The following is a 21,955-nucleotide window of genomic DNA, read 5'->3' as shown; positions in this document are numbered from 1 at the left end:
TAGATTCAGTCTTCTCAGTTGTGGTGGAATGAACTCCCTCTCTCATTCAGAACTGCTGAATCCCTGCAGTGTTCAGAAAGAGCTTGATATCGATCTCTTTCAAACCTGCTTCTCTCCTGATCTCCTGGCATGTTCCTTAATTTGGATCACATAATCTGCCATGATCATCTATGTATTTCCCACCTGACAACCATTTCCTTAAGCACCTATTTGAGAGGCGAATGCCAGCATAGCAGGGGATAATCATACAAAGAAACAGAGACAAAAAACATAGAAACAAACTTTGATAATTTTGTGTCTCTATCGAGAGCTCTTTATCTGTTATCAGTTGCTCACTGATATACCCTAAACTGTGTCACAGTGCAGAAAACACACGCACACACGTTTTCTGAACCGCTTGTCCCATACAGGGTCGCGGGGGAACCGGAGCTTACCCGGCAACACAGGGCGTAAGGCCGGAGGGGGAGGGGGCACACCCAGGACGGGACGCCAGTCCGCCGCAAGGCACCCCAAGCGGGACTCGAACCCCAGACCCACCAGAGAGCAGGACCCGGTCCCACCCACTGTGCCACCGCACCCCCACAGTGCAGAAAACGATCTCCTTAATGAGTAAGTGTAATGTCAATATAAGGTTATTTGGTTTGAATCCCATACAGATCTGTTGCCTTCAGGAAGTGACCATGCAAACAAGCGGATATAATAACTGTGCCTTTAACATACAATAATCAGCTTCCAGCACTGAATAGATCACTTTTTTAGTAAGGAGCTCCCAGGAGGGTGGCATGGTGGTGCAGCAGTTTAGTGCTGCTGCCTTGCAGCACCTGGGCTCTTTGACTACAGATTTAAATCTGGCTTCATATGGCAATGTTCTTTGAGAACTGTTTTAATCTTTAGAGAATTACTTACAAAAATGTAATGAATCGTGCTGTCAGTCGTATCTTTTTAATGATAATGAATGAAAATAAAGAAATATTAATAAACAAGAATAACTACCATAAAGTCCATTTGTGGCACACTAACCCTGACAAAATAAATTGTAACCAGAAGATAACACCAACCCTTTTTTGAGATTGAAAGAATAGGGAGATACTTTCCAGAAATTATTTATCATCTGTCATGTCTTTGTGTATATGTATGAGCTGCTGCAACTTCACGGGAGCCACCAGGCTTCTAAATTTGTAAGTTTCTTTGGAGAAAAGCGTCAGCTAAATGAATAAATGTAAATGTAAATGTAAATTTCTGCTGGCTTTTGAAAATTCATCTCTGTATTTGTAATCCAGGAACTCTCTAAGCATAAATTCTGTGTTAATCAAAGTATTTTTCATACTCCCTCACTGTGTTCTCAAGCCTAGTGTCTTTGTAGTAGTTTGCCTCTACTATTCACCTGTTGTACTTGCCTTGTTTAAAATTGTTTCATAAATTTTGCTGTTTACCCTTAGGCTGATCTTGTGCTACACAACATTTCACAATATTCCAACCAGGATATATCATAATCTGATTTTTCTCTTGTGATTGTGTAAGAAGATTGTATTGGATTAACCCATCCATCCATCCATTCATCCATTTTTTTTCCTGCTTCTCCTAGTAGGTCGCGGTGGCAACAGGGAGAGCAGAGAGGCCCAGCCGCCTCTGTCCCCCCGCAACTTCCTCCAGCTCAGCCTGGGGGATCCCCAGCCATTCCCAGGCCAACTGTGAGATATAATCCCTCCAGTGGGTCCTGGGCCAACCTCGGGGCCTCATCCCAGTTGTCTGTGTCTGGTATACCTCCAAAGGGAGGCACCCAGGGGGCATCCTTATCAGATGCCCAAACCACCTCAGCTGGCTCCTCTCAATGTGGAGGAGTAGCGGCTCTACTCTGAGTTCCTCCCATATGTCCGAACTCCTCTCCTTATCACGGAGAGTGAATCCCAGCACCCTGCACAGAAAACTCATTTCAGCTGCTTGTATCTGCGATCTTATTCTTTTGGTCATTACCCAAAGTTGATTACCATAGGTGAGGGTAGGGATGTAGATTGAGCAGTAAACAGAGAGCTTTGCCTTATGGCTCAGCTCCCCCTTCACCACTGCAGTCCGGTACAGCAATCGCATTGCTGCCACTGCTCCCAGTCTGTGGTAAACTGGGGTGGTGGTCCCTATCTTTAAGAAAGAAGACCAGAGAGTGTGTGCCAACTATCAGGGTATCACACTTCTCAGCGTCCCTGGGATAGTCTATGCCAGGGTGCTGGAAAGGAGGCTCCAGCCAATAGTTGAACCTCAGATTGAAGAGGAACAATGCGGATTCCGTCCTGGCCGTGGAACACTGGACCAGCTTTTCACCCTGTCACAGATAATTGAAAGGGCATGGGAGTTCACTAATCCACTCTACATGTGTTTTGTCGACTTGGAGAAGGCCTATGACCGTGTTCCCTGGGAAATTCTGTGGGAGGTGCTTAGGGAGTATGGAGTACCGGGGTCATTACTGCGAGCCATTCGGTCTCTGTACATACGGAGCGAAAGCTGTGTCCGCATACTCGGCATTAAGTCAAGCCCGTTCAGCGTGGGTGTTGGTCTCCGCCAAGGTTGTGCCTTTCTCTCCACTCCTGTTTGTGGTCTTCATGGACAGGATATCAAGGCGCAATCAAGGCCAGGAGGGCATTCTGTGTGGAAGTCGTAAGGTGATGTTTCTGCTTTTTGCAGATGATGTTGTCCTTTTATTACCGTCACATGATTGCTTCCAACACGCACTGGAACGGTTTGCAGCTGAGTGTGAAGCAGTTATGATGAGGATCAGCACCTCAAAGTCTGAGTCCATGGTTCTCTCATGGAAAAGGATGGCATGCTCTCTCCAGGTATGGGGAGAGAATTTGCCCCAGGTGGAGGAGTTTAAGTATCTTGGGGTCTTGCTCACGAGTGAGAGGAGAAGGGAGCGTGAGATCGGCCGCAGACATTGGGTTAACCGAACATGGTAAATGGTCTTGGATTAATATGGCACCTAAATAAATGTAAGAAATAGTGTTCTAATAATCAGACAGAGTAGTATTCTAATAATAAGATGGATGGATGGGTTGAACAGTATTGCACTAGATGAAGATCAATAATTTATTATGAGGATAATTATTTCAGAATCAGAATCAGAACGAGCTTTATTGCCAAGTATGTTCGCACATACAAGGAATTTGTCTTGGTGACAGGAACTTCCACAGCACAGACAGAATGACAGTGACAAGACAGATGAGAAGATAGAGTATGTGAATAAGGGATGAAAAATATATAAAAATATACAGTACCCAATATTATATACAAAAAGTCACTAGTTACAAATGCAAGGGAGTGTGAGTAAGAGATATGATGTGATAAAAAGTTATAAATATAAATATAAATGTACATAGCATTATGTATTGCACTGGTTTACTCTCTAGGGGGGAAATTTAGCTGTTCATGAGGTAGATGGCCTGAGGAAAGAAACTTTTCTTGTGCCTGGCTGTCCTGGTGCTCAGTGCTCTGTAGCGTCGGCCAGATGGCAAAGGTTCGAAGAGGAAGTGGCCTGGATGTGAGGGGTCTAGAATGATTTTGCTAGTGCTTTTACTGACTCTGGATGAGTACAGTTCTTGGAGAGCCAGGGGGGGTGTGCCAATGATTCTTCCAGCAGTCCGAACTATCTCTTGTAATCTTCTGATGTCTGATTTCGTAGCTGAGCCAAACCAAACAGTTATAGAGGTGCAGAGGACAGACTCAATGACTGCAGGTAGAACTGCATCAGTAGCTCCTGTGGCAGGTTGAACTTCCTCAGCTGGCAAAGGAAGTACAACCTCTGCTGGGCCTTCTTCACAATGGAGTCTATATGGGGCTCCCACTTCAGGTCCTGTGAGATGGTGGTGCCCAGGAACCTGAATGACTCCACTGTTGCTACAGTGCTGTTCATGATGGTGAGTGGGGATAATGCTGAGGTGTTTCTCCTAAAGTCTACAGTTTAAAGTTTAAAGTTCTACTAAGAGATGTTTACTACTAAGTAAAGTACTAGAGTACTAAAATCTAAATTTAGTAAAATGAGTAAATATGTGAATTAAGAGAGTAAATGTAATTATATTAAACAAACAGGGTGATACCCACACGTTGCTTTACTGACCTTCAGGACCTGACCCTGTAACTGCGCTGCACCTTTAAGTCTGCCTTTTCCTCAGACAGACGTCACCGTGGGTGGGACAAGTAGCCACGATTTCATTGGACGATAAGAGTCAGGTGACTTCCTATTCGCCCGCGATCTAGGTTGTCCTTCATCGGCTGCCGACCTCACATTCATTGACATTCCGCTGCAGGTTGTGTGTCTTCTCGATACCTTACCTTGGTGATCTGTGTACGACATGGGCCTTACGAGCGATCCCGTGTTTCGCCGACTGGAGCAATGGTTTAAGTCTAATGCCGGAAACCTCAACATGAGGAACATGTTTGATGCCGATAAAGAAAGATTCGGCAAGTTCAGGTACGCACAAGAAGCATCCATGTTTTTAAAAAAAAAAAAAAAAAAAAAAAAATTTACTCTCAAATGGAAGTCAGTGAAAATCACTTATTATGGCAATCAGTGTCGTTTATTATATCTGTATCGTCTCTGGAACGGTTTAACATGATTGATTTATTTATGGTTTTAAACTATATTCGTATGTTGCTTTTTGCATATATTCTGGTTGGTCCGATGCGTTTTTGCTCACATTTAGCAGTGTATCGCGTTGTTAGTGTGTGCCAAGTGATGTGCATGGAGCTTGCCAGGCACGTGGGCGGGGCTTCGCGCGCCTACCTGTTAGAACGCATCATTCTTATGTTTCATACGCATCAAAAGACACGAGTTTGCAGTGTTTCGAAGTAGTGGACGAGTTGAAATGTAGTTACGTACATTATTAATGTTTTATAAATGTTTTAAAATTTTCTATCGTAAAATTCATATATATTGTAGTAACCGAGGCCTGCCTAGATTGAGAAAGGTCAAACACAAAGCTCAAATCCGTATTAATACTTAACATCATTCCATCAATCCATCCAACTAAAGACAGAAGAGCCGTGTTTGAATTTTTTGCTTAGCTTAGCACTAAGTCAGTTTAATTCGCTAGAAGCGGCCAGGCACCATGGCATAAGCACAACCGGTGTACAAGGGATGAATGTTATGAATTAGTCATTAGTCATTGAATACTGACAGTTAAGGCTGTAGACACGTGTCGTGTATGAGTGAAACTAGTCATGCTCTGAGGCCTTGCTTTGCGGTACGACGCTCCTCCGCTCTATGCGTGACTGTGGCTCTGCTCGGTGCTACGTGCGAGCGCGCACGCACAGCGCACGTCGAGCGCTCGCGCGGCGCGCAATGTACAGCGTGGTCGCGCGCTCCTGGACCACCGTACAGAGCGAGACCGCGCCATGACACGGTCGTGTCCTTCAGAATTGGTTTCGTTCTAACGCATCTTACATCTTATTTTGAACTCTGTCCTATTTTCCAGCCTTATTTGTGGCGAATGCGTTCCAGGTTTATGTTTAAATGTTTATTAAACTCTCACAAGAACGTTTCGACTTGAATTATTTTTTAATTCATATGGAAATTTCCCCAGAATTATAGGAAGGTTCATTTCTGAGGTGTAAAGTCATAATTTGGTATTTCTTGTCAAAAAAGAGAACCAAATTTACCCTGTGGGCCTTTATAACCAACAGTTTAATACAGTAGTAAAACAGAACGGAATAGCTAGTTTAAATTGTGTTCCTTTTTTCTGCTACATACCTCTAGCTGCACTAAATCCTATGTTTTCTTGCCTTAAAGTACAGCTAATATGAATAATATACACTGTCTGGCCAAAAGTCACCATCTGGATTTAATTAAGCAAATAGGTAAGAGCCTTCCATTGGATAATTACTGCAGTGATTAATATGTTTCAGCTGGCAAGTTATTTAAGCCTAACTGATGTGGTGAGTGGCTTCTCATTTCTTAAACAACCATGTTGAAAGACACATCCTGTGGTCATGGAAAAGATGTTACTCTATTTCAGAAGGGTCAAATTATTGGCCTGTGTCAAGCAAAGAAAATAACTAAGGAGATTGCTAAAATTGGGTTAAGAACTGTTCAACACATTTTTAAAACTTGGGAAGGATAGTGGTGAACCATCATTTTCGAAGAAGAAATGTGGTCGGGAAAAAAACAATCTTGAATGATCGTGATCAGAGAGAACTTAAACGTTTGGTGAAATCAAATTAACAAAAAAAAAAAAAAAAAAACAGTAGAACTTACGGCTAAGTTTAATAGTGAAAGTAAGAACCTTTCCACACGCACAATGCGAAGAGAACTCAAGGGATTGGGACTAAACAGCTGTGTAGCCCTAAGAAAACCGCTAATCAGAAAAAAAGGCTTCAATTTGCTAGGGCACGTAAAGATTGGACTCTGGCGCAATGGACAAAGGTCATGTGGTCTGAGTCCAGATTTACCCTGTTCCAGAGTGATGGGCACATCAGAGTAAGAAGAGAGATGGAGGAAGTGATGCACCCATCATGCCTAGTCCTGTTGTACAAGCCTGTGGGGACAGTGTTATGATCTGGGGTTGCTTCAGTTTGTCAGGTTTAGGTTCAGCAACATTATGTGCCCAAAAAATGAGGTCAGCTGACTACCTGAATATATTGAATGACCAGGTTGCATCAATGGATTTTTTTTTTCTTCCCTGATGACACTGGTGTATTCTAAGATGGCAATGCCAGGGTTCATTGGACTTATTAAATTCTGAAAGAGTGGTTCAGGGAGCATGAGGCATCATTTTCACACATGTATTGGCCACCATAGAGTCCAGACCTTAACCCCATTGAGAATCTTTGGGAAGTGCTGGAGAAGACTTTACGCAGCTGTCCGACTCTCCCATCATCAATACAAGGTCTTGGCGAGAAATTAATGCAACCCTGGACGGAAATAAATGTTGTGGCATTGCATAAGCTTATCGAAATGATGTCACGACAAATGCGTGCTGTAATCAAAGCAAAAGGCGGTCCAGCAAAATATTAGTGTGTGACTTTTTCTGGCCAGGCGATGTATTACCAAAGTAATTATAACAATTACACTTATGTCCTTATTACATTATATGTATATAACACTTTTTGTCCTCATGTGCTCTCAAGAGGCTGATAGGAATCCTTTGATGTAAAATGATAGTAAATACAATTTTGTTTCCTTTTTTGGCAGTTTAATCCTGAATACGGATGACGGAGACATCCTGCTGGATTATTCCAAGAACCTCATCAGTGAGGAAATCCTAAAGATGTTGCTTGATCTGGTAATAAATGGCTCCTCACTACATACTACATGCCTGTAACATGACAATGTGATGCCTGGGGCCAGGGTGTTTCCCTATCTGTAAAACCATATTTGTCACAGCTGGACAGTATTGGACCACATGATTAAACTCATTGCTTATTAACACAGAACCCCTGTGACGTTAAATCCCTGGATGCGATAGTTTAATTCTTATGTGTTGGTTGGGTGAAAAGTTTCTTTTTATAGATATGATCCTTAAGATGGTAGCTGAAGTAGCAGGGCATCAGATGGCATAGTGGTTAGTGCTGTTGTCTGCCAGAGGTTAAAGGTTCAAATGCTGCCTCCTGCTGCTGTGCCCTTGAGCAAGGTACTTACTGAAAACTACTCCAGTAAAAATTACCCAGCTGTATAATGTATATAGTGTCACATGGAGTGAAGATGATTTCAGGGCCACTGGGGACTGGTGATTTAACATGGTTCCCCCCCCATCCCATGTGGGATGTAGGAGGGCGGAAGCCTGTATATATCCCCCCCACCCACTAAATGCTTCAGCAAAAATGAATGTGTCATTTTACTGTTCCACCCCTTGTCGAGGGAAATTAGGTTATTTTTCACTTAGCAGCTGATTTCTTTTGTTGCTCTGTCCATGCAGGCAAAGTCCCGGGGTGTGGAGGCTGCCAGGGAGCGAATGTTCACTGGAGAGAAGATCAACTTCACCGAGGTATCTGGCAGGAGAGGAGCGTCCGTGGACTCCACTTTATTTTTGTTCTGCTCTGTTTGCTTTTATCCTGAGTATCTTACTCTGTAAAAAGCATTTTATATAAAATGCTCAGACTATGTTTGCAGGTAAAGAGAGGAACAGCAGGTGATATAGTGGTTAGAGCTGCTGCCTTTGGACTGGGGGAACTCTGGTTCAAGTCCCCACTTCTGCTGTTGTGCCCTTGAGCATGGTAGTTGCCCTGAATTGCTTTAGTAAAAATTACCCAGCTGTATTAATGAGGAAATCACTATAAGTAGCTTAACACTGTAATTTGCTTTTGAGAAACAGATAAAAGCAGGCAAATCTGCAGTGGAGTTTTGTTAGCTAATTTTCCAAAACGGTTTCGGAGCTTTTAGACTGAGTGAATAATTGGTATGTGGTTTAATTGAAGTGTCAGCTAATTGAATAAATGTAAAGAATGAATAAATGTACAGTTTTTCAGAGGTAAGACTGTTCTTCATGGTCACACTACTACTTTTGAGCTTGAAAACTGCTGTAACCTTCTGAATTCTGATCCCTCCCCTGCTGTGTAAGGCTGACTTTGCAAAAGGCTTTTATTTCAGCCAATGGAGAATTAAATGCAATATCGCTTTTACATTTATTTAGCAGATGCTTTTCTCCAAAGCGACTTCCAGTGAACCCTGTGTAGTGTTATCACATTAACTTTTGAATACAAGGTGTGGTACACTGGTTTTAATCACTGTCTTACGCAAGTCGGCTGTTTGCAATACTGATATTGCATTTGTTGGCGCCCTAGTTTTGTTCCACTGAAGGCACTTGAATTTCTTTCTAATGGTTACACTTACATTTCACAAGCGCAAACATTTCCATTTCAGCTGCCTGTTCCTCAACCGAGCACTGGCTTGAATGTTGAAATGGGGGTTGTACAGCACAGGGTTGTCAAGACCTTGTGGGGGTGAAATTTGCCACCTTATAAAGTGTGAATGAAGGTATATACTGTGTATATGGTGTGAAAGTGTTTATCCACCTGTGTTTAATCTCTCCGCTGCTTGTACTTGCAGGGCCGTGCTGTGCTCCACATTGCTTTGAGAAACCGTTCCAACGCGCCCATTTGTGTTGGTGGGGAAGATGTCATGCCCGATGTCAACAGGGTCCTGGAGAAGATGAAAGGTTTTTGCCATGTAAGATTATTTATAGTTGCTGATGACTGAGAGCAGCATATGCTGTTGTCATGCATAATATTCTAATTCGTTGCTTTTTTTCTTTCCTTCCTTTATTAGTCTCGTCTGGGGTTTTTTTGTCGTGATCTTGTGAAAATGTTTCTCTCCTTTTTACGGTAGTAATTTTGTATCTGAATGGTTCTAAATTGTAATTACTTCAAGACCAACTAATAAACACTTGGAATATACTAAATTTCTTTTTTAAATTCTCTTCTGATGCAAAAAGTGTTGCTGTTGGTTTGATAATGAAAGCAGAAGTGATCTTGCAATGGCTGGCTTGTCTCATCTGCAACACAGAAAGTGCGTAGTGGTGAGTGGAAGGGCTACACGGGAAAAGCAATCACGGATGTGGTCAATATCGGTATTGGAGGTTCCGATTTGGTAAGCATCACACTTGGCCGAGATGAGCTTTCTCTAGTGATATGAAGAGCAGTGCAACATTGTTGGCATCAGGGCTTCACATTCAAGCATAACCTCCTCCTCCATCCTTTCTTCAGGGCCCCCTGATGGTCACCGAGGCCCTGAAGCCCTACTCCACTGGTGGCCCTCGTGCCTGGTTTGTCTCAAACATTGATGGAACCCACATTGCCAAGACCCTGGCAGGCCTCAACCCGGAAACCACTCTCTTTATCGTGGCATCCAAGGTATCACAACCCCCATGTCATTTTCTTTCAACAGTGAATTAGCTGTTCAATGTTTACTGTACACTAGATTTTTTTCCACTGAGATTAAGTAGCTGCTCATATCATAGAGGACAGTACAGTTGAAATTGACAGTAAAAACCCAGTAACCTAAAATAAGGTTTCTCTAATAAATTTTAGTGATTTGTTGCTACACAATTCTTTTTGTGCACTTTATTTACCCCAAAGTTCTGCTTAAGTATTTTTTTTCCCCCTACTGTTAAGATACTGTCAATTCATGCCATCTAAGTAAAGATGAGTTGGAACTTGGTGCTGTGTTGAGTTGCCATGGTATAGTATTGTTTGTTCTTGATAAGCTCCATTTTCAGAAATGCTGATGTGTGATGACTTGGGAAATTTCTGTTGTGGCTTTGTATTGTGAGTTTCACAATGTGGCATGGTTCCAGGCTTGGCCAGCAGTGTAGTATGGCTCCCCGTTCTCTGGTTGCTAATGTACTGCCAACATGTCAGACACACCTTTTAGCATTCAGGCTAGGAAATGCATACACTGAGGTTGCTTTCAGATCAGATACTCAGTGTCTAAGTAATTTGTTCTGTTAAGTAGTATAGCAGTATAATGCCTAATGTATGTAATCCTTGACTATTATTCCACCAGTTTAGCAAGGACTGGCATGCTAGTAGATACTCTTAATTAACTATTTCTTTGTAATCTTACTGAACTTTCAAAAGCATAAGTACTAGAAGACTAGCAAACACGTGGTGTGGATGGCACTAAACAGGATGTGCTTTAAAGCTTAGTTCTCACATGCTTGCTTGTCAGTACAAGCCAGTAGAGGCTCAGGAAGTTGACTAGAAAGAAACTACAGTAAGAAGAGAAATAAGAAGGCAACCAGGCAGCATGTGTCTTATCTCAGTCCATGTTTCAAGGGCAGTGAATGCAAAATGTGTGTGTTGCCATCATGGCATTCTTCTCTTCTGCTTACTAGGGATTTTGATGACAATATTAAGTTTAATCCATTTTTTATAGAACATTCTGCTCACCAGATTGACACGAAACACTGAACAAAGTTACTGTAATTGATCCAATGTTAGTTAACTGTCAGGATAAGCCAGTTGGCAGCTGAAGAGAGGAAAACGAGAAGCTCCAAGCTGCAAAAAAAGGAAAAAATGTAAGGAGGGGAGGTTCCATCTCCAACTACCAGTGGCTGTCTGCCCCTTGTGCATATTCACATTAGAATGCCCACATTAGTTCTAAACCTTAATGTTTTGTTGTTATGAAGGGTCTAAAATTGCAATTGCGAAGTGGGCTTTACAAAGTCAAGTTTCCTGTCGTACCTTGCGTTTGAGTTACGGGAAGCTGGATTTCTTCCCAGTCAAGTATTGTCATTGCGGGGTGGATGTTAATTTAAATGTTGTTTCTCCCCTTTAAGGTCTGTTTCAGTTAATACTATAAATAAATGGGTGCGGTGGCACGGCGGATTTGCCTTGTGCCTGCTGTCTAACAGGTCTGGGGTTCAAGTCCTACTTTGGGGTGCTGTGCGACAGACTGGCATCCCGTGTGCGTGCGTGCGCGCGCTGCCCCGCCGGGCTCTCAGCTTGCCGTGACCTCGCTCAGGACAAGTGGTTTCTGACGGTGTGTGTGTGTATAAATAAATGATTAATCTTTATTTTGCATTATTTTGAAGAAGCTTTTATAGGCAGATGCAGATCAGTGGATTGTGCCTGTCTGTATTTTTTTTTTCAGTTGGATGTATGTAATCAATCTGGCTTTTTTTTTTTTTCCTCCCCATACATTTTCATTTCACTCTAAGCTCCATTTATAACAATTTAAAGAGTGAATTTTTTTTTCTTCGTGGTGTGCTCTAAGTCCTAGTATGACAGGGATCATAGACATACCCATGACCACCTGTAACAGAGTAGGCATCAGGACTTCTGAATGCAGACTAGTGGGTTTGGAACCTTTTTGCTGAAATGCCACACTGCCCAAATATTATTGAATTGAAGTGCTACTTTAGGATTTGCTGTAACCTCTGTTCTAATGAGTAAACTGTAATGGTGGGGGGGGAAATCTATCTTTCCTGTGTCATGATCATTGTCTCATTTTGTGGGTAGCTGACATATAGTGAAGGTTCCTTCATTGTCGGGATGTGATTAATTTTAAGAACTTATGCTGTTAGCTTTTGCTAATTTTTGGATGATAGCTTTTTTTAATTGGCTCAAATCGACCAGTAACATCTTTGCTTAGAGAAGTTGCATAACAAATATTATATTTTACAGTATTTAGCTTTTTTAAATGTCAGGGTTTACAACCATATTCCAAACAAATTTTACAGTTCAAACAACTCAACAGTGCTTCTGGCTTTGATTCTTTTCATGTTGTCTTAACTAAATCAGGACATGCTATGTTTTCAGTAGGGTAAATATTAGGTTAAGCATTTGATCATTTTGTTTATGGGTATGATGTTTATCAAACGTTATACACAGATTTATTTCAAAAAGTATATTTTGATTGTCTTTGCCCTCAACCACAAGAAAAATGTCTGTGAAATCCACATTTACGTTCAGGTATGTAGATGTAAATGTGCTATTTATACATTATATAACATTTATTGTAAATGCAGTCAAAGAATGGGGGTCATGGTTTCTTGTTGTAGAACATAAAATTCACATAAATCGTTTATGTCCATTCAAAATTCACTTGCATTTTACATTCTTAGTCCAGAGTCCTTAGTCCAAATTTACTAAATCGTTAACATGATTTAATAATGTGCTTTTTTTTTTTTTTTTTTTTTTTTTTTTTTTTTTTTTTTTTAATGAAACAGCTTAATTGGGACCACTGGAACCAAACTAGCTTTTTAAAAAGTAAAGTCATCTGTTAACGCACGCACATTTTCCAAAGTGAAGTAGAAGATGGGCAATTGACAAAGTATTCAGACAATAATATTGCAATATTGGTAAAAATATTTGTTTAAAAAAAAAACTTTAAATTAATTCTAGGAGATTTTAGTTTTTTTTGCTTTTTTTTGCCATAAAAAAATAATGGCAATTCCTTTTCCACACACCTTGCTTAACGGGGTAATTTCTGCAAAAATATTAACCCTTATTCAATTTGTTGTGAGGAACAGGTATATTTAACAGCCCTATAACATCCTAGGGATCCTTACCTCTAAGGGAAACCAACCTTTAGAGGTCTGTTGAATGTGGTTCTGCCTGTACAAATTTTGTTTGTGATTTAGAGGTAATGTTATGTAAGCTGTATTGCATTCACACTGTAGATCTCAGTTGTCAGGGTTCTGGTGTATTTTTGTCTCAGATGTTTCTTCAGTGATACCTGTTGCCCTCTTTTCAGACATTCACCACCCAGGAGACCATTACCAATGCGGAGTCCGCTAAGGAATGGCTTCTTCAGGCCGCTAAGGATGTGAGTGAACAGAACGTGATCATGTGGTTGTGACCACAAAGGCTAGGGTGGGGGGGGGGGGGCCTCATTTACGTACATACTCAGATTTCAGAATTAACATTGGTTTTCTGTCACAGCCATCTGTAGTTGCGAAGCACTTTGTGGCTCTCTCCACCAATGCGGTGAGTTGATGCTTTGCCTGCTTCTAATGGGATATGTTTTCTACCATGGACTCATGTCTTGTTTGGATAATCCCAGGTGTTTCTCTCTTGCAGCCCAAGGTGAAGGACTTCGGGATTGACACTGAGAACATGTTCGAGTTCTGGGATGTGAGTACCTTTTCACTGTAGTGATCAAGGATTCTTTTCGAACATAATCTGTAAGCAGGTGGTGTGAGGTTCTTACCATAGGCTTCCCTGTTACAGCAAAACATTTAACCTGAATAGCTCAACTTACAATTTCCTGCTGTATTGTTTTGGCATTGAAATTGTCCTGCTTTTTAGACAATGTTCTAAAGGAATGTTTGCGTAATAAATCTTTAACATTAGTCTTACTGTAAATAATGGGGGCAGCATGGTGGCACAGAGAGTAGCGCCTGGGTGGTGCGAGAGAACGTGTGTTCAATCCCCGCTCAGTCTGTGTGGGGTTTGCATGTTCTCCGTGTCTGTGTGGGTTTCCTCCAGGTGCTCTGGTTTCCTCCCACAGTCTAAAGACATGCTGTTCAGGTTCCCCCATAGTGTGTGAGTGACAGAGACGGAGTGTGTGTTCTATTGATGTATGGATGAGTGACCCATTGTAGTGGTGTATCTAGTGGTGTAAGTCACCTTGGTGAATAAGGTATGTGGGCTAGTAACACTAAATAGTATCCATTGTAGGTTGCTTTAGAGAAAAGCATTTAAGTGAATAAATGTAAATAGAAGAGTTGGTTCTCAGTGGTTGACCACTGTTACCAGCTGAATACAAGAAACTTTCTGATATAGTGCTTCTTAGTTCCTATGAGATGAACTGCTAAGTATATGGCACTAAGCAGGTAAATATGAACATATAGGTGCTTCTCAACTTGCGATAGGGTTTCGTTTCAGTGACCTCATCATAAGTACATTTTGCCATAAGTAGCAAACTGCCTTATACTATATTGTACAAATCATAAGGATATATAAACTATTAACATACTTGAATGCTATATTGTATAATAGGATTTAAAATATTTTTCACATCATGCATTAGTTATGTTAAAATACTACAGAATAATATGAATACACTAAAATATTGTTTCCAACTGCGTTTGTACTTAGAATGTTACAGCGTTTTTGTAAATGACATGCTGCTACTATAGATGCATTGACCCAGTCATTGAGAAATATGGTGCCTTGCAGCGGCACAGCCAGTCTGTTTTTCTTGTACAGCAAATGGAGCGATCAGTGTTAGGCCTTATGCCCAAACACTGAGACTCAGAAATAATGTAAGTTTGAAGGAATGGTCATCATAAGTCTGGGTTGTATATGTCAAGTCAAGGACCACCTATATAAGACAATCTATTCTTTGTTGGGTCTGCAGTAAAACACTACTTTCACCACTGTTTACTTCATGTATATATAATGTGATACGTTGTATTTCTAGTGGGTCGGTGGGCGTTACTCCCTGTGGTCTGCAATTGGCCTGTCCATCGCTCTGCATATTGGTATGTCTTTTTCATCAGTGTTCCATTCTGCTATAGATTCAGAGGAGTGTTTGTCAAACCATAAATGTAATGATACCTGTTGCTACTGTTACTCTTGGTATGACAAAGGTTTCTGACTGGCTTTCTGGTGACAGACAATTAAAGTTGTGGGGTGTATGTTTGTTGCCAACTGCTTTTTCTGTGACTTTGTGAGGGGTAAAGAGGCAAACTGATTTTCTAGAAGGTTGATGACCAGTTATGTGAAATGACAACCAGGTAAATATTGCCTTTTAAGTCTGAGATGTATCTTCACAGGGTTTGAGAACTTTGAACAGCTGCTGTGTGGAGCTCACTGGATGGTAGGAATTAGCTCCTATCTGAAGTTCTATATTTCTGCCTTTGTTTTGTCCTTCAAAAGCCGTATGGGTTTTTTTTTTTTTTTTTTTTTTTTTTTTTTTTTTGGACACCTAACAATAATACACTGGCTACTCATGTTATTAGCACTTAAGCAAAAATATTCTGAAGATATCAACATTATGCTTTTAACTGCATTTTTTTTTAAAGACCTTTTCCCAGTTGCAAAGTGAAAGAACTTCATTTATGTAGCCATCATTAGTTGGCAGTAAAATGCTCTCGGACACAATGAGTGTGTAGGACCAGAGTGATTAAACTTGTTCTCACAGTATTCATAGCTACTTTATGGTGTTTGTGAGTGTTGGTGATCAGTAACACGATCAAGAACGTTGGACACATTTAATTGAGCCGTCAGCAGTTGACAGGAATTTGTGAGGACAACGTAATTTTATGTTTGGTCATTTCAAATTTGTTTCAATAGTTTATTAAAAATGTCAGACTAATATGCTTTTTTTTTAAAAAAAAAAAAAAAATTATAGCTGTATCCAAGACTTTACAGAATGTAACTTTGTATGTGAATTAAGCAGCATTTTTAAGTTAGAAGTTGTAGAGATGGTCTTTTCCTCAAATGAGTTTGAAAGTTTGTATAATGGGTCTTCGATGGTGCTGTGGTACTCCATATGAAAGACCCAGGACTCAGCATTCTAATAGGAGTGAAAGAGGCAGAGTTTAAATCAAAACACCCTGATGCCCCATCTCTCTGGCAGGACAACCATTTCCGCAGCACCCCTCTGGAGAGTAACGCCCCTGTTCTGCTGGCCCTGCTGGGGATCTGGTACATTAACTTCTTCCAGGCAGAGACGCATGCCTTGCTACCCTATGACCAGTACATGCATCGCTTTGCCGCCTACTTCCAGCAGGTAGGCCTTCCCTGAGGGCCAGGAGCAGCCTGGGTGACTTGCAGGGGGCTACAGCACTCCCCCCCCCCCCATCTCATTTATTGTTGAAAAAAATGACAGCTCAGTCTGAAAATGGTCACTGATTTATGTGTAATACTGGTGAGATCTGAAAGATTCTTTCCTCTGCAGGGTGACATGGAGTCCAATGGCAAGTACATCACCAACCAAGGCACGCGTGTGAATTACCACACCGGGCCCATTGTGTGGGGAGAGCCAGGGACCAATGGCCAGCATGCCTTCTATCAGCTCATCCACCAAGGTAGGTGGATGGATGTGTAGTCACTCGGAGGACATGCTGTCCATTTGCTTATCTTTCATGGTGGGTAGTTAAAAGCTGGACAATGCTAATTAGCAAATTGTGGCTGTGAGATCAAATCAGCATTACTACTTATGGGAAAAAAAAAATAATTGGTGTAAAATGTAGCCAAAGTAGACACCCCTCGACTTGCGCAAATAGGCTGTTGCTCAATCCCTTACCTAAGTCAAAATATAGATATGTTGGATTCCCCCTCCATTACAGAGCCAAGCCTTCACATTTCCTTCGCATTTGTTGCAAACACAGGTTAAAAAAAAATTACACAGTATAATTCTCTAGTAGATCTCTCACACACACACATTGACTGAAACCGCTTGTCCCAAGTGGGGTCGCGGCAAATCGGAGCCTAACCTGGCAACACAAGGCGGGAGGGGAAGGGGACACACCCAGGACAGTACGCCAGTCCATCACAAGGCACCCCAAGCAGGACTTGAACTCCAGAGTCACCAGAGAGCAGGACCTGGTAAAAGCATAAATTTCAGTTAAAAAAAAAAAAAAAAAAAAAGACTACTGCATGCAGTATGTGTATGATATTGTACTGTGTGTGCTTAACTTATGTCTAGTAGTATGCTGCCACAAACAGGGTGCTGTTGCATAATTTATCATTTTCTCTCTGATATTGCACCTTGATGTTTCTTTGTTGTTTTCATGCTAGCTGTTCTTGTCAATAGCTCCTTTATATGTTCGGCATCCTTCGCTATCGTATTCAGTCGATACGGCTAAACCTGGTTCCCATGCTCTAGACGATAATCTTTGTCCACCTTCATCCTTCCTTATTCTTTTCAATTTCATATCCAAATTGATTGCTGTATGCTTGTGAGACTTATTTTTCTTCAAGCGCATGTTTACCATCAGGCAGTGTAAATAATGAAAAGGGTAGAAAATATGCCAAAAAAAAAAAAGCACTACACTGAGAGGAGTTGCGTTCACGCCTCAAATGCAAGAACTGGGAAGATGCAGCTTCCTGCCTTGTCTGGTTACGCCGACTTGCGTTTAACGTATTTCAGATGTTTCGCGTAAAATAGCTCTCTCTGTAAATGTGTATGTTAGAATTTTTTTTAATGGAAATCCGGATTTTAAGCAAGTCGAATTTACATACATAACAGGTTTCTGTATAAATTAGAGGAAGGGGACAATGTGGTTCTGGTTTCAGACCACTCAGTTGCTGGGAGGCACACAAAATTTAAATCTAAATGCCTCTTAAGGGAAGTGGGGTATTGAATAAAACTCCCATCTATGGTCAAATTCTCACAGCTCAGATCATATTTGGGGGAGGGGGAGGTGGCTGTAATTGGTTTTGCTATGGAATTGGTGTAAGTGTGTTACTAGTGTAATGGATGTAGCCACATTGACTCTGTCCCAGAATATCTAAAGCAAGCCATTGTACAGAATCAAATAGCTGTTGTGGAAGTAAAACAACCACGTAACAGGCTAGAATGCTATTGTAGACAATAATAAGCCTGTTCTTTCCTCATCTTCCATGACCCTGTTGTATAAGGGCTCAGTGTATCTCTATTGTAGTAATGGAAACTAAGAGCCTGTTATTTATTTGCACATCATGACCGTTTGTGTTAACAAGGTCTGTGCAGGGCTGAGATGTGTAACTGCCTGGTTGTGCACCTGATTGCAAATGACACATTCCACTTGTAACCCCCCATGGTGCCGTAGTGAACAGTTTGGGTTTAATTTGCCGTAAATAGATATGCTTCCTATCATTGTAATTCAGTACAGTTGACTTAATAGAAATACAATTTCAATAGCGTTAATAGAGGAACTCAGATGTGATGCTGTCGGTAAAAACAAATGTGTCCAATGTGTGGCTGAGAGCTGCACTCTACGTTCGCTGTCGTCAGCAGGCAAATGACACACTCTGTCCCCGTGTCCTTTTCCAGGAACACGTATGATCCCTGCTGACTTCCTCATGCCAGCTCAGACGCAGCACCCCATCAGGAATGATCTGCACCACAAGGTAGGCCCTCTTCTGCAGTGGTAAACGCACTGGGACTGGGATGGGCACGCAAACATGAGTGAAAACAAATGATTAGGAATGCACCGATTTGTGATGCACAAATACGATGGTGTACTGTGTGTATATAGTCAAGTGCACTAGTAGGTAGCTAACTGGCCACGAGTGGATATTTCTCACTCCTGGTGTAGTGAAGTTCTAGTGACCCTTTTCTCTGTTTCCTTTCATGTGGTGTGAGCTTAAATTAGAGTTGCACTGTAATTTGTCCTGTGAGGCCAGCAGATGATGTCTGTTGGTCCTTGCTGGCACACTGGTGACAGCTGTAGCAGTAGAAATGAAAGGTGGCATTGTGTGCTTGCTAAGCGATACACTATCTCTTGCAGATCCTCATCGCCAACTTCCTGGCCCAGACGGAGGCCCTGATGAAGGGGAAGACAGCAGAGGAGGCAAGGAAGGAGCTGGAGGCGAGCGGATTGAGTGGGGAGGCCCTGGAAAAGCTTCTGCCACACAAAGTGAGTGGGCTAACTGGGCAGTGGAACATCTGGAGCTGTACCTGGTAGCACTGTGGCTGGGGATATGGGTTCAAGTTCTAGGAGGGGCCCTTCTGTTGTACTTAACCTTAGTTTGGGTATCCTGCTGTAAACACAGATGAGGTGTTGGTGTTTCCTTAAGAGCGTAACTAGAGCAAGTAAAATGATCTGCTAGGCAAATACAATAAATACAGTAATTTGTCTTGTGCTTGTATGAAAACAGCAAAGTTACTTAATACAGCAAATGTCATCTTGACTTCTAATTACGTGAATCAGTGATATGATGTACAGTATTTAATGCGGTGTAACTGTGTTTTATGAAATTGTCCTTTAAGGTGTTTCAGGGAAACAAGCCCACCAACTCTATCGTCTTCAAAAAGTTGACACCCTTTGTTCTGGGTAGCCTTGTAGGTAAGTGTGGGACGATGTTGTTCCAGCCTGAGGGACCCTAATACTGCTACGCTGCTTCTAGACCTGTTCCACATTACTTTTGGTTTTACTCCTTATTTTAATTAATTTTTAATGGAGTAATTGTTTTTGCAGCTATGTATGAGCACAAGATCTTTGTGCAGGGTGTCATCTGGGAGATCAACAGTTACGACCAGTGGGGGTGAGTGAGTGTTTCATAGTACCTTTACTGCTTAGTTATTAGCTTCTTGGGAAAATTGTTTCTCTGCTGTCAGAAGTGCACATTTGTGGTTAGAGATGCATCTGAGGGTCTCCAGTGGTTGGTAACTGACGTGACTCCCGTTCCCTTGGGTTAGAGTGGAGCTGGGCAAGCAGCTGGCAAAGCGAATTGAGCCAGAACTGCAGGACACAGCAGAGGTGCACTCGCATGACTCCTCCACCAACGGGCTCATCAACTTCTTCAAGAAGAACTATGCCTGAGGGGGGGGCCATGTTACAGCCCCACGAGAATCAGCGATTGGACACCGTAGGCACCACCTGCTAACCTAAAGAGAGATCACTTTGTCTGTACCCATCTCTGATGAGTGTCTATATATACTGTAAGTCTTGACTGTAACTTGAGGGGAAAGCCATGAACCACGTGTGCGCCAGCAGTTGATTTAGACCCTGTCCCCACTCCACCTTGACCCACCACATTAAATGTTTACATGTGAAACACCTGGTGCTGTTCTGCTGTTTTTTCACTAATGAGCTGTTAGTGTAGTCTGGTTCAGAGGGTCATTAAATAGGACAGTTATTCCTGCAGTTCCATGGCCTACCACTAGAGGGCACATTAAGGAAACTATGAGGAGGGATTGTGTGAATGCGAGAGGTTTTAAGGCATTCTATTTGTTCAGTCAGTAGAGGTCAAGGACATTCAAGGCTCTGGCTCTGCAGGGAAATAGTTTCAAGGTCTCCCCTCCATCCACACTTACAACTGGATTCATCTGTTTATCATAAACTGTTCTACCCTGGGAGTTGCAGGGGACTGCGCCTGCATTAAGTGGTAAATTCTTTTCTTCGGTGTCAATCTCCACGTTCTTTCATGTCTCTAATCCTCAGGCCTCTGTGTTCTGGTCATGATGTCCTCTACGCTAGACACCTCTATATACATAAAATCAATCAACACCACTTTCAGTGACTCTTATGAGTTTTCACATTTTGTATACCTGTGCTCTGTCCAAGTGGATTTGGTTGCTGTAGGCAATGAATGGGTGAGATTATGATAAAAAGCAAAGAATACAAAATGCAACATGTAGGAGCATACACCCGGAGAAAGACTTGAATTGCTATAATTTTAGGTAAATGAGCTTCTATAGCCCATAAATCCCAAAAAACAAGTGTATAACTTGTAGTAATTACAAGGAATGAAGTTGGTTAAAAGGTGTAAGACAAAATTAGGTGATCTTTTTATAATTGTGAATGATAATGGGCTGCTCAATTTTGGATGGGAATATCAAAAATAGAACCCCCAAGGAGTTGTGAGGTAAGCGAAAGTGGTCTTTACAAGCACTGTTTCTTGCGAGTACGTGACTGTTACTATGGCATGAGAGAAGGTGGGATCGCCGCAAAACCTACAACTGGGTATCATGCCTGCCTCACATCTGCGCATAATTACTATAGTTATTGTGAACAAACATCTAACTGCCAAATGCCCAGCGATACCCTCGGTTTACAGTCAGAAGAGGCTTGTCGGATTTGTCGGGAGTTTTCAGCCAACAGGAAAGGTTCTGCCCGTTTTTATTTTATTTGTGCAGCGCAGTTTTGTCTAAGCTGCAGAAGCATGGTCCTAACCATGGTACTATTTCTCTTGAGACTTATACAGCAGAAGGTAGCATACTAGTTAGAGCTGCTGCCTTTAGCTCTGTAGCTTACAGGGTGGAATCCCACCTCCTGCTGTAGTACTTTTGAGAAAAGTGTTCACTGTTTAAAAAAAAATTACCCAGCTGTATAAAGAGGTAAATCATGAATAATTTCACTGTATGCTGCTTTGGATAACTGCACCATCTCAAATGAATAAATGTACTTCATTACCTAAAGTGCTGCTCTTGACAAAGTAAGCCAGAGGTCTGAACAACATGTGAAAATAAGGTACTTTGCTATTGTGCTAAAGTGTATTATGAAATAATGCTTCTGGCAACTGAGGGGGGGGGGGGGGAATCCCACAGGCCAAGATGATGGGAGAAAAAAGTTAACTTCCGAGGGTTTGAGTACCAGTGGCTGCCCACCCCTCCGGGGCATCCTAGTGTGTTACAATGGGCCAAAGTGGAGTAATTCTTAGCTGAGAGTTGCCTTCAGCATAGCCATAAAACGGTTAAGGTTTTTTGCAACAGGTTCTTCAGTGAATGGCTCCATATTCTAAGCACATGGACTCCAACAGCATCAGCGGAGGAGATGATCCGGCAGGTGTGGTATCGCGCTAATAAGAATGCTTCAGGACTTCTGTTTCTGGCGTCTTCTGCCAATGCGGCTGCGAACGCTGGCTGTGGATG

General features: G+C 41.9%; 1 protein-coding gene across 1 annotated transcript; it reads left to right on the top strand.

Annotated features, from left to right (window-relative positions):
* The first annotated feature begins 4,254 nt into the window (after positions 1-4,254).
* Positions 4,255-20,139, top strand: LOC108932987 (glucose-6-phosphate isomerase-like). Its single transcript, XM_018749758.2, has 18 exons — positions 4,255-4,459; positions 7,178-7,268; positions 7,902-7,970; positions 9,032-9,151; positions 9,488-9,571; positions 9,688-9,834; positions 13,181-13,252; positions 13,369-13,413; positions 13,507-13,560; positions 14,852-14,912; positions 15,207-15,250; positions 16,013-16,165; positions 16,334-16,463; positions 18,413-18,489; positions 18,870-18,998; positions 19,352-19,427; positions 19,560-19,626; positions 19,781-20,139. Exons 1-18 carry the CDS (start codon positions 4,341-4,343, stop codon positions 19,902-19,904), a joined length of 1,662 nt encoding a protein of 553 aa, XP_018605274.1. The 5' UTR covers positions 4,255-4,340; the 3' UTR covers positions 19,905-20,139.
* The last annotated feature ends 1,816 nt before the right edge of the window (positions 20,140-21,955 follow it).

The sequence above is a fragment of the Scleropages formosus genome, chromosome 5 (assembly GCF_900964775.1).
Source record: "Scleropages formosus chromosome 5, fSclFor1.1, whole genome shotgun sequence".
Taxonomy (NCBI): domain Eukaryota; kingdom Metazoa; phylum Chordata; class Actinopteri; order Osteoglossiformes; family Osteoglossidae; genus Scleropages; species Scleropages formosus.
The sequence above is the reverse complement of the archived record's forward strand: the minus strand, read 5'-3'. Positions and strand labels throughout refer to the sequence as shown.

Bases quoted from the DNA above. Each gene is read 5' to 3' on its own strand.
- LOC108932987 (XM_018749758.2), top strand. From the start codon at position 4,341: ATGGGCCTTACGAGCGATCCCGTGTTTCGCCGACTGGAGCAATGGTTT. The intron at 15,251-16,012 runs GTAGGAATTAGC...TCTCTCTGGCAG, and splicing joins TGTGTGGAGCTCACTGGATG to GACAACCATTTCCGCAGCAC. The intron at 19,627-19,780 runs GTGAGTGAGTGT...CCCTTGGGTTAG, and splicing joins AACAGTTACGACCAGTGGGG to AGTGGAGCTGGGCAAGCAGC.